The 14,760-nt window shown below is 57.4% G+C and overlaps 9 protein-coding genes across 9 annotated transcripts; 5 read left to right on the plus strand and 4 right to left on the minus strand.

Annotated features, from left to right (window-relative positions):
• Positions 1 to 76: 76 nt before the first annotated feature.
• Positions 77 to 1,645, minus strand: KL911_003386 (uncharacterized protein; the record flags this gene model as incomplete). The annotated part of the gene is made up of 1 exon (XM_043198560.1): positions 77 to 1,645. One exon carries the CDS (start codon positions 1,643 to 1,645, stop codon positions 77 to 79), a length of 1,569 nt encoding a protein of 522 aa, XP_043053717.1.
• Positions 1,646 to 2,126: 481 nt separating this feature from the next.
• KL911_003387 (uncharacterized protein) lies at positions 2,127 to 3,518 on the minus strand (the record flags this gene model as incomplete). The annotated part of the gene is made up of 1 exon (XM_043198561.1): positions 2,127 to 3,518. One exon carries the CDS (start codon positions 3,516 to 3,518, stop codon positions 2,127 to 2,129), a length of 1,392 nt encoding a protein of 463 aa, XP_043053718.1.
• A 319-nt stretch (positions 3,519 to 3,837) lies between these two features.
• KL911_003388 (uncharacterized protein) lies at positions 3,838 to 4,904 on the plus strand (the record flags this gene model as incomplete). Its single annotated transcript, XM_043198562.1, has 2 exons — positions 3,838 to 3,849; positions 3,996 to 4,904. 2 exons carry the CDS (start codon positions 3,838 to 3,840, stop codon positions 4,902 to 4,904), a joined length of 921 nt encoding a protein of 306 aa, XP_043053719.1.
• Positions 4,905 to 4,910: 6 nt separating this feature from the next.
• KL911_003389 (uncharacterized protein) lies at positions 4,911 to 5,789 on the minus strand (the record flags this gene model as incomplete). The annotated part of the gene is made up of 1 exon (XM_043198563.1): positions 4,911 to 5,789. One exon carries the CDS (start codon positions 5,787 to 5,789, stop codon positions 4,911 to 4,913), a length of 879 nt encoding a protein of 292 aa, XP_043053720.1.
• Positions 5,790 to 5,928: 139 nt separating this feature from the next.
• KL911_003390 (uncharacterized protein) lies at positions 5,929 to 8,301 on the plus strand (the record flags this gene model as incomplete). Its single annotated transcript, XM_043198565.1, has 1 exon — positions 5,929 to 8,301. One exon carries the CDS (start codon positions 5,929 to 5,931, stop codon positions 8,299 to 8,301), a length of 2,373 nt encoding a protein of 790 aa, XP_043053721.1.
• Positions 8,302 to 8,411: 110 nt separating this feature from the next.
• KL911_003391 (uncharacterized protein) lies at positions 8,412 to 9,386 on the plus strand (the record flags this gene model as incomplete). The annotated part of the gene is made up of 2 exons (XM_043198566.1): positions 8,412 to 8,715; positions 9,166 to 9,386. 2 exons carry the CDS (start codon positions 8,412 to 8,414, stop codon positions 9,384 to 9,386), a joined length of 525 nt encoding a protein of 174 aa, XP_043053722.1.
• Positions 9,387 to 9,401: 15 nt separating this feature from the next.
• Positions 9,402 to 10,958, plus strand: KL911_003392 (uncharacterized protein; the record flags this gene model as incomplete). Its single annotated transcript, XM_043198567.1, has 1 exon — positions 9,402 to 10,958. One exon carries the CDS (start codon positions 9,402 to 9,404, stop codon positions 10,956 to 10,958), a length of 1,557 nt encoding a protein of 518 aa, XP_043053723.1.
• A 170-nt stretch (positions 10,959 to 11,128) lies between these two features.
• On the plus strand, positions 11,129 to 14,017 carry KL911_003393 (uncharacterized protein; the record flags this gene model as incomplete). Its single annotated transcript, XM_043198568.1, has 1 exon — positions 11,129 to 14,017. The coding sequence occupies one exon, from the start codon at positions 11,129 to 11,131 to the stop codon at positions 14,015 to 14,017; it is 2,889 nt and encodes a 962-aa protein (XP_043053724.1).
• A 13-nt stretch (positions 14,018 to 14,030) lies between these two features.
• Positions 14,031 to 14,746, minus strand: KL911_003394 (uncharacterized protein; the record flags this gene model as incomplete). The annotated part of the gene is made up of 2 exons (XM_043198569.1): positions 14,031 to 14,446; positions 14,512 to 14,746. 2 exons carry the CDS (start codon positions 14,744 to 14,746, stop codon positions 14,031 to 14,033), a joined length of 651 nt encoding a protein of 216 aa, XP_043053725.1.
• Positions 14,747 to 14,760: the final 14 nt, after the last annotated feature.

Genomic DNA, 14,760 nt, shown 5'->3' on the forward strand with positions numbered 1-14,760 from the left:
GGTTGGAGGAAGTGATGAGATTATCTAAACTATATTATATATGTTGCGCGAAAAATACGTGTCCAGAGTCACCAAGTCAATTTCCTGTACGCCCGGTCACCTGCCAGAAATCGATATTTTTGTGGAGCTCGCGAGACAGGCACGAGAGTGGAGGGATAATCTGCACGACTTTCGTGAAGAAGTCGAGCGCAAAGCGGTTGATGAAGAACATCTGTGACGCTCCCAGCTTCGGCTCCATCTGCACTGCCTCGTCGGGGGTGATTTTGGCGAGCGACACCTGCGGCACGGCGGACTGCTCGGCAGAGCCCTCGCCCTTGAGAATTCTCTCCAGCTGGGCGATTTCGGCAAACTCGTGGCCGAGACTCAACCCCCACTTGACCCCTTCGCCGATGGGCCGGCAGACGTTCGAGATGTCCGCGCTCTTGAGGATGATTGCGCACATCAGCTTCAGCTTCTCGGGGCGCTCTTTGTACTCCGCAATCCGGTCCATTTCCCCCACGTACACGTCGTGCTGCGCCATGTCGGTCGCCAAGATCGACCATCTCGCAATCTCCACGCACCGGTCGTCCTTGACGAAAAAGCATTTCATGATGTTGAGGTACTGGGCCAGATGGAATTTCTCCAGCGTCGACTCGTTGTTGAATATTTTGGCGATCGGCGTCTTGTAAGCAGCTAAAAACGCATTTGTGGTGCCCGGGTGTCCAATGTCATGCCCCACAGCGGCGAGTAACAACGCCAACCTCTCGTGGGTGTCGAATTGGAACTCGTACGCCGACTCCATGATGGTCTCCAGAAAATAGTTCGTGGCCTGCATCACGTCAATTGCATGGCGGAAGTTATGGAACGGATTGCCCTGTCTATAGTAGTCCCGAACGTAGAAGAAGAACAGCAGCACGCGGTTGTGGAACTCGGGTGTCTGGAAATCTGCCTTGTAGTCCTTGATGACATGCAAAATCATGAGATAGCCGCAGTACAACAGCTCGTCGTTGGTGAGCTCGAACGCGTGGAACTCCCAGTCGGCAATTTTCTTCTTGTAGTATGCATCGTCGTGTGGGATCTTCAGCAGCTCGATATACCGGATATCCGAGCTCAAGAGCCTTATATACTCCATCCCCGTCGGTATGTCCACACTGGCCTGCAACATGGTGGGCATGGTGTTGAGCTGTGGTATCTGGTCGTAGTCAGCCAATCCGACCCATGTCTGCACCCTCAGCAAACGGGTCCTGATCAGTACGTGGATCCTGTGTAAAGTGGGGACAAAATGCTCATGAAGCCTTGCCCCCACTTGGGCATCGCTCAAGGGCAGGCACTCCACGACGAGGTTCAGATGGTGGAACCGGTAGCTGAGCAGCTTTTGTTGTTGGGCAAACGGGAGTCTATCTAGCTCGCTGCCATCGCTGTGTTTGTCTGTGTTGATGATAAGCCCCACAAAGTGGTCGAGCTCGGCCTCGTCCACGTTCGGAATGCGCTCGAGCCCTTCAGGCCCCTTCGTGAATGTGTAGCTTGCGTATGTCGATAGGTAAATACATAGTGACGTGATATCGGGGAATGTAGTGAATCTTGTCCGTAGAGGATCAAACAGCCGAATTACAGAGTCTGGCAGAGGTGACTGCGTCGGGTCGACCACCAAAATCTCACCGCTCATGTTATTCGCAAGGTTGTGCAACAAGAGACTAATTTGCCATTAAAACTCGCCTATTTCGGATTCCGGAATTAGTCGCCGTTATCAAGCCAGTGCAGCAGGCGCTTAGTCAGATATCTGTCGGTATACTCTCAAGCGCTCGCAAACGTCGCGTGCCGTGTCTTGTTGTGCTGGTTTTGCGCTTGCTGTGGCCTAAGGTACTTTTCGCTATCAAGTTTTTCTCCCCAACATGTGCTACTGTCTGCGTCGTTTCTTTTTTTCCTCTGGAAGTGGGTCTATTGTTCGGCGTATTGTCACGGCGATTGCCGACCGTTGCTTTCGAAGCTTTTTGTGCGCGAATTTAGTGGCTCGGAATTTTCCAGGGAAAAACGGCTTCCAAAGACAATAAACGGTTTGGCGTAGCCCTAAAACCGCGGTGTACGGGAGTGCCCCTACTAAAGCCTCGTAATATCAATTCCTGGTAGCCAGACCAGCAAACTACATATTAGTCGTGTAAGTTCTCCTTGACAAACGCGAATGATTTGAGCAGCTTGTTGCGGGCGCCCACCGTGCTCACACCCAGTTCTGCGAGCTGCGCGTCGTTCAGCTCGATCATTTCGGGCCATTTCAGATGCTGCAGGTTGTCTGTGTATTTGTGCAACCTGAGCGTTTTCAGCCATGCCGGGATGTCTGCCAGCAGCGACTTGGACGCGATGTCCCTTGGCACCGGCGATTTTGGCGGCACCGGAGCGTGGGACGGCGATTTTGCGGCCGCCTTTGGCTGTGGCGAGTGGATCGAGTTTTTCGCCGGTGTCTCGAGCTTCGACGAGCCACGGGGAGCAGGAGGCAGCGAGCTCGACTGGTTCTGCGACGCGCGTCTCACTGCCCCGCGGCCTCTATCGTCCGAGCTGGCCACGACGCTGCTCCACGTTGGCGCTGACGAATTTGTCTGCTTGCTCCTGCTGGGGTCGATCTTGGAGCGGTGTGTAATGGTGTTCAACGAGTTGGACAGCTTGATGGCGTTCGAGCCGCCCAAGTCTGCCGAAGTGAGCCCGAATTGGCCGCTCCCGGTCGGCTCCATGAACTCCTTAGTGCGTCTCTGGAAGCCCGACGGATCCACGTCGGGCGAGAAGACGCGCAGTAGAGGCGCAGTCGACTGCGACTGGTGCTGCTTGGTCTGCGCGCCGAGCTGCGACGCGCGCTGGAACTGCCCGTTCAGCGGCGTCAGCGACAGATCCGAGTGCATCGCGCCCGCGCTGCGCGGCCGCATCACCGGGTCGCTGCCTATGACGTGCGACAGCGAGTTGCCCGTGCGCATCTGAGACGGCAGCTGGTGCATCGGCTTCGGCTGTGCGACCGGGTCCGAGGCCTGGTCGTCACTCAAGATCGAGTCCAGCGTCGCCGACTCCGAGTTCAGCGCAAGCAGTGGCGAAACAGGCCGCACTGGCGCCTGGTACAGGTTGTTGCTCGACAGCGGCGGCGAAAAAAGAATTCCGTGCTCGTTCTGCGTCCGGGTGGTGGTGTCGTTGACTTTGCTCTTGACATACTGCCACACCTCGTCCTTGATTTCGGCCAGAAACACGTCCATACACGTCTTCTGCTCTTCCGGGTTCAAGTGCTTCACCCAATTGGTGAACGTCTTCAAATCCTGGGTGAATCCTTGCAGAACAAGCTCGGTCTGGGGCTCAAAAGCCGGAACGTCGTTTTCGTTGCCGTAGCCGATGGACGAGTTGGGCCGGTCGATGAAGTAGCCGGACGAGCCGAAGCTGGTGCTGTGGACGGGCTCCAGCAATGGCGACCCGTCAACCGGATGGACGCTGCCAAGTGGGGGGATGGCGGCAGTAGTTGCTGAGGGTTCAAAAGCGTACCGCGAGGCCGGCGGCGAGAGCACGGCCATGCTGGTCGTCGGGGAGGTGGGGGAGAAGAGTAGCGAGCCCTGCTGCTGTGTGGAGGGCGAGTCACTGAGATCTTTATCCATTGGCGGATTGAGCCGAGCAGAACAAATTTTTGATATGTGGCAGAAAGGAATAAAATATACAATGTTTTTCGGGCCTTAAAATTGCAGCTAATTGCGCTCTGCCGGATAGCATGGCGCGCGGCCAGAAGCGGGGGGCACGAGGCAGAACGCGCACGGCACCGGCACTGTGAGCAGGTTGGCTGCTCTACCGCTCGTTTCCGCGATTACATAATCCACCGCCTAAGCTGCCCTGTCTCGAATGTTCGGCTCGGTGCTGTCTGGTGACGTGCAAAACATCTAGAAGAAACATCCTTGCACAGAAAAGTTAACATCTACGTTATGTCCAACCAGTCGGGTATTAACTGTAAGTGCAGGCCAGCCCCCTCCACGTACTAACTAGCGTAAGGCTCTGTGGAGCTTGTGGACGCGTTTAAGCGCTACGTTGCCGGTTCGGAGCGGGCATTTTTGATGTCCATTGAAGACGAGCAGGTGGTCCCCAAGGGCGTAGTTGCAGGTTCTGGCGACTTGAGACGGGACCTTGATCTGTTACAGCGCGAACTGGCCGAACAGGCGGTGTATTTGGTGGTGCGCAACGATGGCATTTCGGGCAAGTTCATATTTATCTCGTTTGTCTTGGACAACGCCCCGGTCAGAAGCAAGATGCTGTATGCCTCGACGAAAAACACGGTGATTAGACAGCTGGGGGTCGAATTTTTCCACCCAATTGTGTTTATTAACGACAAAGCCGAACTGAGTGGGGACGCGTATGAGACGTTGCGGGGCACGGACCGCGCGAAGCCGCTAAGCTCGAGCGAGGAGTCGCTGGCCAAGGTGAAGCAGATGGAGCTGCTAAGTGGGGGAGGTATCGAGAGACGCAAGCAGCAGCTGGTGGGCGCCGGCTCAAGCGCAGTGAAGATGGGCGTGGAAGGCGATCTTCTGGACAGTCTCAGGGGGCTGGAAATAGGCCAGACGTTGACGATCGTCATTGGCGGGGACGAGCAGTTCCGCGTCGACGGCACAGCCACGGCTACAGGGCTCGGCGACATTGGCTCCACAATCCCCACACATTCCCCCACGTATACGGTTGCCCGCTTTGGCAACGGGTACTACTTTGTCTACTGCTGTCCGTCGGGATCGAAAGTGCGCGACCGCATGGTGTACGCGTCGAGCAAACAGGGCCTGCTAAACGACCTGAAAAGCGGTGGCATTGACTTTATAAAAGTAGTGGAAGCGGGCGATCCAGAAGAAATCATCGCTGACGAGGGACCATTGCCGGCCCCTGCTGCCCCTGCTTTCCACAAGCCAAGAGGTCCAAGAAGAAGATAGAGGTATTTAGTTGTTCTGATCGGTCCAGAGAGTGTCCTTTGCTGACTCGGAGTTGTACTTGACGAGCCTTTTGCGCTTGCCCGGGTTTTCCGCAGCGCTGGCGGTGCGGGCGAGCCTTTTTTTGTTCTTTTTTGCCCCGTAGCTGCCCTTGAGCGTATTCATGTCTGTGAAGATGATCTGAAACTTGCCGGAGCCAGGCTCTGGCCGTCGGCGCGGTGGCGCCGCGGGTTTCTGGTCCTGGAAGATGCCGATTACGGGCTCCATGCTCGACGCCGACTTGACGAGCTGGCACGGCGCGCTCTTGAACTGCGACTTCGCCACCGGCGTCGGCGACATTTGCGGGGCGGGATTTTGTTTCTGTGCAGATGCAACAACGATCGTAGAGGGCGAGGACTGGTGGTGTTCCTTGAGAGGCGTTTTGAAGCTGCTCGGCGTGTTCGTCTTAGCACTCAGACGTCTCACGCTCGTGCTTTGCATCAGTTTCGGCGTGTGCGTGACCTCGTGCAGCGGCGTCTTGAAACTCGGCGTGTCCATGTTGGCAAACAGCGGGTGGTTTTCCTTGTTGTCGTTCTCGATCCCCAGCAGCGCATTGAGGTCGTACTGGTTCATGGTGGGCGTGTCGATGAAGAAGTCCGAAAGCTTCAGCGTCTTGTCGGGCGCAGGGGTGCGCATCTCGTGCGACTCAAAGTTGCCCGGCGACGACCCCGGCGCGCGCGTTCGCTCCATATTGGTCATGAACACCTTGTCGATGTAGGGCGTCCAGCCGGTGCCAGACACCTGCGACGTGGCGGTCGCCGGCGGCGGCGGCGGCTGCGCGCCGGCCTCTTCAAACAGCTGGTCGAACAGCTTCGACGGCGACGAGCTCAGATAATCGTGGCGGGACATGGTTTGGACAGCAAACAAGGCTCTGTTTATTGTTTCAAAGGAAAAATTAGGTAAACAAATAATTTGATCATGCTCCAAGCCACAGGAGGAGCGGGCCAGGTGAAAGAGCTGCGCCACACGCAGAAAAATAAATAAACAAATGCAGACGGACCCGGAATACACCGACTACACGCAAGAGACGGAAGAAGATGGCTCTGTGGGGGCCGACGAACGCGTAGGCCGCGGCAAAAAGTACATTCTCAACTCCAACTTCAACGAGCCGTCGCCCGAACGCAAGGAAACCGCCCCCACCGACTGGATGCCCGAGATCCTGCAGCACGAGCACTGGCCAGACACGCAGGACGCCTCCCAGGACCCCTACCTGTCGCTAGGCGAGACCAACACGCTGGTGCGTCGCGAGGGCGGCGACGAGGCCGCGTGGAGGAAGTACAAGGACACCCGGTTCAGAGCCGGGCTGCAGGGCTTGCCGACGGCGTCGTTGCCGCAGGACCCCCCCACGGTAGACACTTTTGGCCGCAGCGCAGAGCACTCGATCATCCCGTCGTCGCCGCTCAAGCTGTTCGGCAAACAGGACACGTACACAACGGAGCGGTTCAGAGACATGCTGAACAAAATCGACGGGGCGGACGGCGCGCGCGGCGACGGCGACGGGTCGCCTGCGTCGGCGCGGTCGTCGTCGCACGCGTCGTTGCAGCTGTTGCTGCGAAACTCGGAGGAACTGTTCAATAAGCTGAAAAACCGCACGCAGCCGGCACAGAACGAGGAGGAGAGCGACTACACAGACACGGATGCGGCCGAGTCGGCGGTGTTCGACTCGCCGACGCCGTCGCGGCCCGACATCACCGCGTCGCTCGAGCTGCTCAGACAGAAGCTCGACCTGAGCGTGTCCGGCGAGGTCGGCAAGACGATGTCTGTTCCCAAGATCAAAAACCGCAACGAGCGGCCGGGAATCAAGTTTATCCCCGGCGACGAGTTCAAGGGCAAGGTGTTCGACAAGCGGCTGAACAAGTTCGTCCCTGTCGAGGAGTACGTCCCGGACGGCGACGGCGACGGCGAGTCGATCGACGCGTTCAACGAGATCTCCGACCTCGACGACGAGATGTCGTTTCTGCAGGCCAAGTCGCGGCTCGTCGCGGCCATCACCGAGCAGTTCCCGTCGGACGACTGGCTGCGCCTCGACAAACTGTCTCTTGCCGCGCGCAGGCTCGACAAGCTGCGCGACCTCGACCGGTTCGTGCCGCACCTGCGCGTGCTCGACGCGAGCGACAACGAGCTCACGCACACAGAGGGTATTCCCAAGTCCATCCAGGTGCTCAGGGCCAGCGCGAACGCGTTTTCCAGCATGAGCATGTTCAATTTCGACAACTTGCAGGTTCTCGAGCTGCGCAACAACCGGCTCACAAACCTGCGTGGCCTAAAGCTGTACAACCTGAGCGTGCTGGACGCGTCGTACAACGCAATTGACAGCTTGCAGGGCCTCCAGAACCTCAAGATGCTCAAGACCCTCAAGCTGGCGGGCAATAATCTCTCCGGGAGTGTTGATTTCGCCGCCCTCGACATGTTGCAGGACCTCGACGTGGACGAGAACGGCATTACGGACATTTGCGGCCTCGACGCGCTGTCTGCGCTCACGTCGGTGTCTGCCAGCCGTAACAAACTCGCCGGTTTCCGCTGCGCCAACGGCTCTTTGCGCCGACTGTGCCTGAGCTACAACAACATCAAGGAGCTGGACCTGGGGCCCCTGACGGAGCTGCGTGTGCTGAAGGTCGACCGCAACCCGCTGGCCCGTCTCTCCGGGTTGCCCGACAAGCTTGTGCAGGTCTCCGCGAAATACCTCCAGTCGCACGCCAGCGACGACGTCCTTGTCGCGCCGCTCTACAGGCTGCAGAAACTGAACCTCTGCGGCAGTGTCTTTCCCGCAAAAGGCTCTCTTTCCAGCATCACGGTGCTGAATCTGTCCGCAATGAATCTGGAGACGGTGCCTGACCTCGCGAAGTGGTTCCCGATGCTGACCGACCTCGACCTCAACTTCAACAAAATACACTCGCTCTCGGGCCTCTCCGGACTGCGGTTTCTGCGCGAGCTCAAGCTGCTCAGCAACAGCGTCAAAGACCTCGCGTCGCTGGTGCCGCACACGCGCGCGTTCCGCAAGACGCTCAAGCTGCTGGACCTGCGCGTGAACCCGGCCACGCACGGGCTGTATCCGTACGTTTTCTACGACGACGAGCCGGACGACGAGTCTGCGGCCGAGATGACGCTGAACCTGAAGGACCACGAGGACATCGAGGCGTTCTCCGTGGAGTACACGAAGCTCTACGAAAAGGACGCGATGGAGAGCTGGACACAGAAGAACGCGGGCTATGTGCGGGAGATCGAGGAGTCGCGCGCGTTGGCAAGACGAACGTACGAGAGCACGCTGATTGGCTGGTTCGAGAATATCAACTATCTGGACGGGCTGTGGGTCAGCTACGAGAGACGCCAAAAGGAGCGCAGGCATCTGAGGTACGACTGACGATGCGGCAGAGGACAGGCCGCACGGCGTAGCCTTTAATATTTCTGTCACGTGGTCTCGCGTGTCCGTTTTCACTTGGTAAAATAAAATAATATTTTCCTCGATTTACCATGGCCTCCGCGCAAGACCTCGTCAAACAGCACAGGTTCCTGATGCTGTCCAAGTCGTGGTGTCCCGACTGCCACTACGCAATCGCCGTGCTCAAGAAGTACAAGGTGCTGGACAAAATTACGCTCGTGGAGCTGGACAAAATGCCTCCGAAAGAGGCGGCCGAGCTGGAGAAACAGTTCACCGCGCTTTCGGGCCGAAAATGGGTGCCTACGATATTCTTCAACGGCGCGGTGTTTGGAACAGAACAGACGCTGAAGGAGCTGGAATCTAGAGATTTGCTGCCGAGCGCATTTGAGAAGGCGGGTCTAAAATAATTCTCCACTCGTCGGAGAGACGGTTGTGCAAAATATTAGTAATAAATACTATTTATTGGATGCCCAGAGAGGGGATACCCGCGTAGTCCTCTTTGCCGAGGAGACATCGCTCGTACCCCGTGTAGACTGGGGTATGAAAGAAGGAGGGGGTGTGTCTGGCCGTCTACGGTTACCGCAATCGGCAATCGGTGCACTACGGAGGCGAGCCTGGCACCCAGATGGTTGCGACAGGCAGGGTGATCTTTCCCAAAGTGGGGTAAGGATCGTACTCCGGCGGGGGTGTTGTTGTGCGGCGCACGACCATACGTCACTCCGAGCGAGCAAGGGGACCAGCAACGGTGCGAGCAACGGTCGCAGCAACGGTCGCGGAGAGGCCAAGCGCGCGCTGTGCACAAACTCCGGCAGCCGGCGCTGCCGTGCTGGCGTCTGTAGCTGCGAGCAAGGCCATGTTGCTGGCGGCGGAGCCCGAGTGATCGCAGGCTCACCCCCTCTTCTGCACACCCTGCCTCAGCCTACCCCACTTCGTCAAGCTCCTGGCATTGGAGCAATTTCATTGGAGGTAGTGCCCTTGGACCGTTCAGCAGGTCATCTGGTGCAGAGCTGCATAAATTGAGGGGCCGCAGTATAAATACGCTGCCTCTCGCATTTCTTCCACCCTAGTACCCGTTTCTCATCATGCTCAGAACCTCTCTTAGATCGCTGGCCAAGCCAGCTTCCAGAGTTAGCCTAAGATACTACTCTTCGTACCCACTTTCCACCACCGTGACGCTGCCAAACGGAAAATCCTACGAGCAGCCTACCGGTCTGTTTATCAACAACGAGTTTGTTCCTTCCAAGCAGCACAAGACGTTTGAGGTGATCAACCCTGCCACGGAAGAGGAGATTTGCCACGTGTACGAGGCCAGAAAGGAGGACGTCGACGATGCCGTCGACGCCGCCGAGAAAGCCTTCAAGGGCGCCTGGAGCACCGCCGACCCTGCCATCCGGGGCAAGGCCCTGTGGAACCTGGCCGAGCTGCTCGAGGCACACAAGGACACGCTGGCCGCCATTGAGTCGCTGGACAACGGTAAGGCTCTGCAGCTGGCCCACGGCGACGTGGCGCTCGTGATCAACTACATCAGATCGTGCGCCGGCTGGGCTGACAAGCTGACCGGCCAGTACATCGATACGGGCGACACCCACCACACCTACACCAAGAGAGAGCCTATCGGCGTGTGTGGCCAGATCATCCCATGGAACTTCCCTCTCCTGATGTGGTCCTGGAAGGTCGGCCCTGCTCTGGCTGCCGGCAACACTGTGGTGCTGAAGACCGCCGAGAGCACGCCATTGTCCGCGCTGTACGCCTCGCAGCTGGTCAAGGAGGCCGGCATCCCGGCCGGTGTGGTCAACATCGTGTCTGGATTCGGCAAGATCACGGGAGACGCCATCGCCAGCCACCCTAGGATCAAGAAGGTTGCATTCACCGGCTCCACCGCTACCGGAAGACACATCATGAAGGTTGCTGCCGACTCGAACCTCAAGAAGGTGACGCTCGAGCTTGGAGGAAAGTCGGCCAACATCGTCTTTGACGACGCCGACGTCAAGACCGCCATCAACTCCCTCGTGGCCGGTATCTTCTACAACTCCGGAGAGGTGTGCTCTGCCGGTTCCAGAGTGTTTGTCCAGGAGGGTATCTACGAGGAGATCCTCCGGGAGTTCAAGGCCGCTGCAGAGACGCTCAAGGTGGGCGACCCATTCGACCTGACCACCTTCCAGGGCGCCCAGACCTCCCAGATGCAGCTGAACAAGATCCTCGGCTACGTCGACCTCACTCACCAGGAGGGCGGCAGACTCATCACCGGAGGTGAGAGACTGGGCAACAAGGGCTTCTTCGTCAAGCCAACTATCTTTGCCGACGTGACCCCAGACATGAGAGCATACAAGGAGGAGATCTTCGGACCATTTGCCGTGATCACGCCATTCAAGACGGCCGACGAGGTGATCGAGCTGGCCAACGACTCCGAGTACGGGCTCGCTGCCGGTGTGCACACCAAGTCCATCGACACCGCCACGTACGTCTCCAACAAGCTCGAGGCCGGCTCTGTCTGGATCAACACCTACAACGACTTCCACCAGATGGTGCCATTCGGAGGCTACAAGCAGTCCGGTATCGGCCGTGAGATGGGTGCCCAGGCCCTCGACAACTACACCCAGTGGAAGGCTGTGAGAATTGGTCTCCAGAAGCCAACCTAGGAGCTTTTAGCTAGTACTATGTAAGAATTCAGATTGATGCAAGTGTATTCGCCTCTGTGGCTTACGTCATGGCTTCGCTAGCGTTGTGTGTCCCGTTTGCGCAAAACATAAACAAATAAAAAATATCAAAATAAAAACAATAACGTCAACCCATCTCTTCCTTTCCCAGCATGTTTTCCACGTTGGTGGAGAATTTCCAAGAGAATGAGCCTCTTTTCGACCACCCGCTGCTCTTCCCTGCGCCTTCCGAGTCCGAGATCGCCCATTTCGAGGACGACAGGCTGCTCCAGGGCACCATCGAGTCTGCCGTTTGCCATCTCACGTCTCCCGGATCGATCGACTACCAGTTTCTCGTCGACTTCTTTCTGTCGTACAGGGAGTTCATAGAACCATTGCCGCTGCTTGAGCTGCTGCTCTGTCGACTCACGTGGGCCCTCAAGCGGGCCAACAACATTTCTCCCTTGGACGACAGTACACAAGCTCCGCCGATGGGGCAGGCGTTCTACTCGGCGATTTTGGTGCGCACGTTTGTGATGCTGCGCCACTGGCTGCTCAACCATTTTCCCGACTTTGTCAAGGACAGGCGTCTGAGACAGCTGCTGTGCGGGGCCCTCAACGAGATCGCTAAGCGGGACGAGTTCCGCGGCGAGCCCGATTCGCTGTGCACGAAGGTGATCGTCGACCTCAAGAAGCTGTATGCACGCATGTGCAGCACGTACTGGGACACCGGCGACGTGGTGGACGGTCTGGTTGATAAGCTGAATGCGCACGAGAACGCCCGCAACATGCGCGTGAGCGCGTTGGGCTTGCAGCAGCTCGGGGACAAGAACGTGCGCCGGTCGCAGATCTTGTCCGTGGTGGAAGGCAGCGGTGCCGACCCCGAGGAGACTGCAATTTTGCATCCCAAGGCGTCGCTCAACTGTCTGGTGAGCCAGTCGCCGGTGTACGACGAGATTTTGGGCGACGTCAAGGCCACGCCAATCCAGGGTGTACGTAAGCTGAGCCAGTTGATGGATCTGGAAGACAAGGAGAACGGGTTCTGTCTGAACGGCAAGGTAGACGTTTTCACAGAGAGCAAAGTGGACAGGATCACGCCGACGACGCCGCTGAAGAAACTGGTCGAGCCAAACAGCAAACCCACACACGGTCAGCGCAAGACACGAAAACTGTTTCATCTTTTCGGCAAGCCGGAAACAACGCGTGCGAAGACAGTGGTGAGCGAAATTCCATTGTTGCGGGCCGACAACGTCGACCTGCTCAGTTCCAGAGTTATTACCGAGTTCGGCTACTACCAGGAACAAGCACAATCGCGCCGATCGATTCCCAAGGCAGCGGCCGGGCACCCTGCACGTGACTCGTCAGAGCTGTTCAATGCTGAAGTTTACGACGAGTCACCGACAAAGGGGAAGGAAAAGCGCACGGCAGACGACACGGAGGAGATTCTCAACGCAATCAACCACTCGAACGGGTCGTTTAGGACGCCGTCGGTGAGCATCAACTGGTCATCGTTTGCGGACGGCACAGTGATGGAGGCAGACGTTGAGCGGGTTTTGGAGCACGAAGCACAGCCGAGCGAGACCTCGGCCAAGTCCTATTTGTCGTACGACTCAGATCTTTCATCGCATCACTCACGGCAGTCCAGTGGACACCACATGCTTCGAAAGAAGCTATCGTTTTCCAACCTGAGGAAACAGGAGCAAGAAACCGAAGAGAACGCAGAGGAGGCAGAAGAAAGAGATTCCGAGACGCCGCAGATAGACGATGTGTCCTCGCGGCCGACGCTCTACTTCTACGAACTCCCCTTCTTCGGCACCTCCCTTCCCCATGAGGACGACTTCGAGTACGAAACAGAAACTGCCTCCATCATACTGTCCGGGTCGCACAATCTTCCGTACCCTGGCATATCCCAGAACGCCATCGCCGAGCTGGCCGCCATTCCAGACGAAAAATACACCGACAACCCAGTTAACCACGCGTTGCTCAAGCTCAGAGGGCAACAGCCGGCTGCAGAGCCCCAGGTGGTGTACGGGCTAAACGACGAGCACTCGCAGGAATCGGATTCGAGCCTGGACGAGGTCAAGCTGGAGCGCAAGGTCCGCGACCTGTTTATCCAGCCCGCGGCCACCAAAACAGAGCAGAAGGCGCCTACGCCGTACCGATTCTCGGTAGCCCGGCGTTCTGTCGCTAGCCACGTTTCCAAATTCACGCTCCAGTCGCTGTCCAACACGCCCAGCAAGTCCCTTGCCGTTCCCTCCGGGCTGTCTGTCGAGGAGATCATGTACAAGGGCACTCACGTTCCGTTTATTCTGGGCTACGAGTCGCACGTGATCGCGAAGCAGCTGACCCTGATCGAGCGCGACTTTCTGCTCGAGATCGACTGGCACGAGCTGATTGACCTAAAATGGGATAAGCCGCTGAAACCCTACAACTCGTGGCTCCGACTGCTGTTTGACGAGCAGTCCAAGACAGGCCTGCGGCTAATTACGCTGCGGTTCAATCTGGCCACCAACTGGATCATCTCGGAGATTCTGCTGTGCAAGTCTGTCGCTCTGCGTGCGCTCACGCTATCCCGCTTTATTCACGTCGCCAACAACTGTCTCAAAATGCAAAACTATTCCACCGTGTACCAGATCGTGCTCGCTCTGAACTCGTCCATCGTCAAGAAACTAAAGTCTACATGGAAAACGATGGACGTGGGCGACTTGCTGCTGTTCAAGAAGCTCAAAGACCTGTGCAGTCCGGAGCGCAACTTCGCCAACTTCCGCGCCGAGCTACGCCAGATTCGTGCGTCCAAAGGCATCATCCCGTTCCTGGCGTTGGATTTGAGCGACCTCACAGTCAACAGCGAGCGGCCGACCACGACCGTCGAGGAATATGAACTGATCAACATCGACAAGTTCCGCGTCTCATGCGGTATCCTCAAGAACATGCTTCGCAACATCGAGTACTCGAAGATCTACAGTTTCCAGAAACACCCGCAGCTGCTGTCCAAGTGTCTGTATATTAGCTGTTTGAGCGAGGAGGAAATGGATTATTGTTACAGTCACCTAGAAGAGTGACTTTCAGTATATGCTAATTATCAGGAATGCTGCGCTCAGCAGCGCCAGAAGCAGCATGTTGTGCTGCACTCCGCGAGCGATGATTTCGCTCTTTTTCTGACCCTCCACAACGCGAAGGTCTGCGTCGAAATTGTCCAGTTTCGCCTTGCTGACGCCCAGTTCGCGCTTCACCACGTCGAGCCGCGAATTGAGGTCGTTCAGGTTGCTGAATATGTCGTTCGTGCCCAGCTGATCGATCTCCTGCTCCTTGGCCCCCAGCAGGTTCAGAAAGCCCGTCAGATTGTTCAGGTTCTCCTCCAGTTTCCTGTTCAGCTGCTCCAGGTCCTGCGCGCGGAAGTCCAGCTCCTTCAACAGGTTCATATTCTCTGCCTCGATGCTCTCGAGCCGCTTGTCGACGTTGTCTGCCACGAGCATCTCGAGCTCCTCGAACTTGGTCCGCACCTGCAGACACACGCTGGCGCGGCGTTTGCGGCTAATTTTCGAGATCGTTGTACCCAGCACCTTGGTAGGCGAGATCTGTTCGGAAACACTGGGCACAGACAGGTAATGTCGGTGGTCGGAGCCCTGGATATTGACGAGCGAGGCGGAGCCGTCGCTGCTTCTTTGTGGCGTGTTGTTGCCCGTGTCGCTGGGCGTGACGTACAGCGACGGCACCGACGGCGCCGACTGCTGCGACCCGGCAGATACGAAGCCGGGGCTGTCGACGACGATCTGGGGACGCGGAAGCATTGTACAGCGAATAT

Source organism: Ogataea haglerorum (assembly GCF_019207285.1).
Source record: "Ogataea haglerorum isolate 81-453-3 chromosome Unknown 81-453-3_NODE_9_length_481884_cov_97.824832, whole genome shotgun sequence".
Lineage (NCBI taxonomy): Eukaryota > Fungi > Ascomycota > Pichiomycetes > Pichiales > Pichiaceae > Ogataea > Ogataea haglerorum.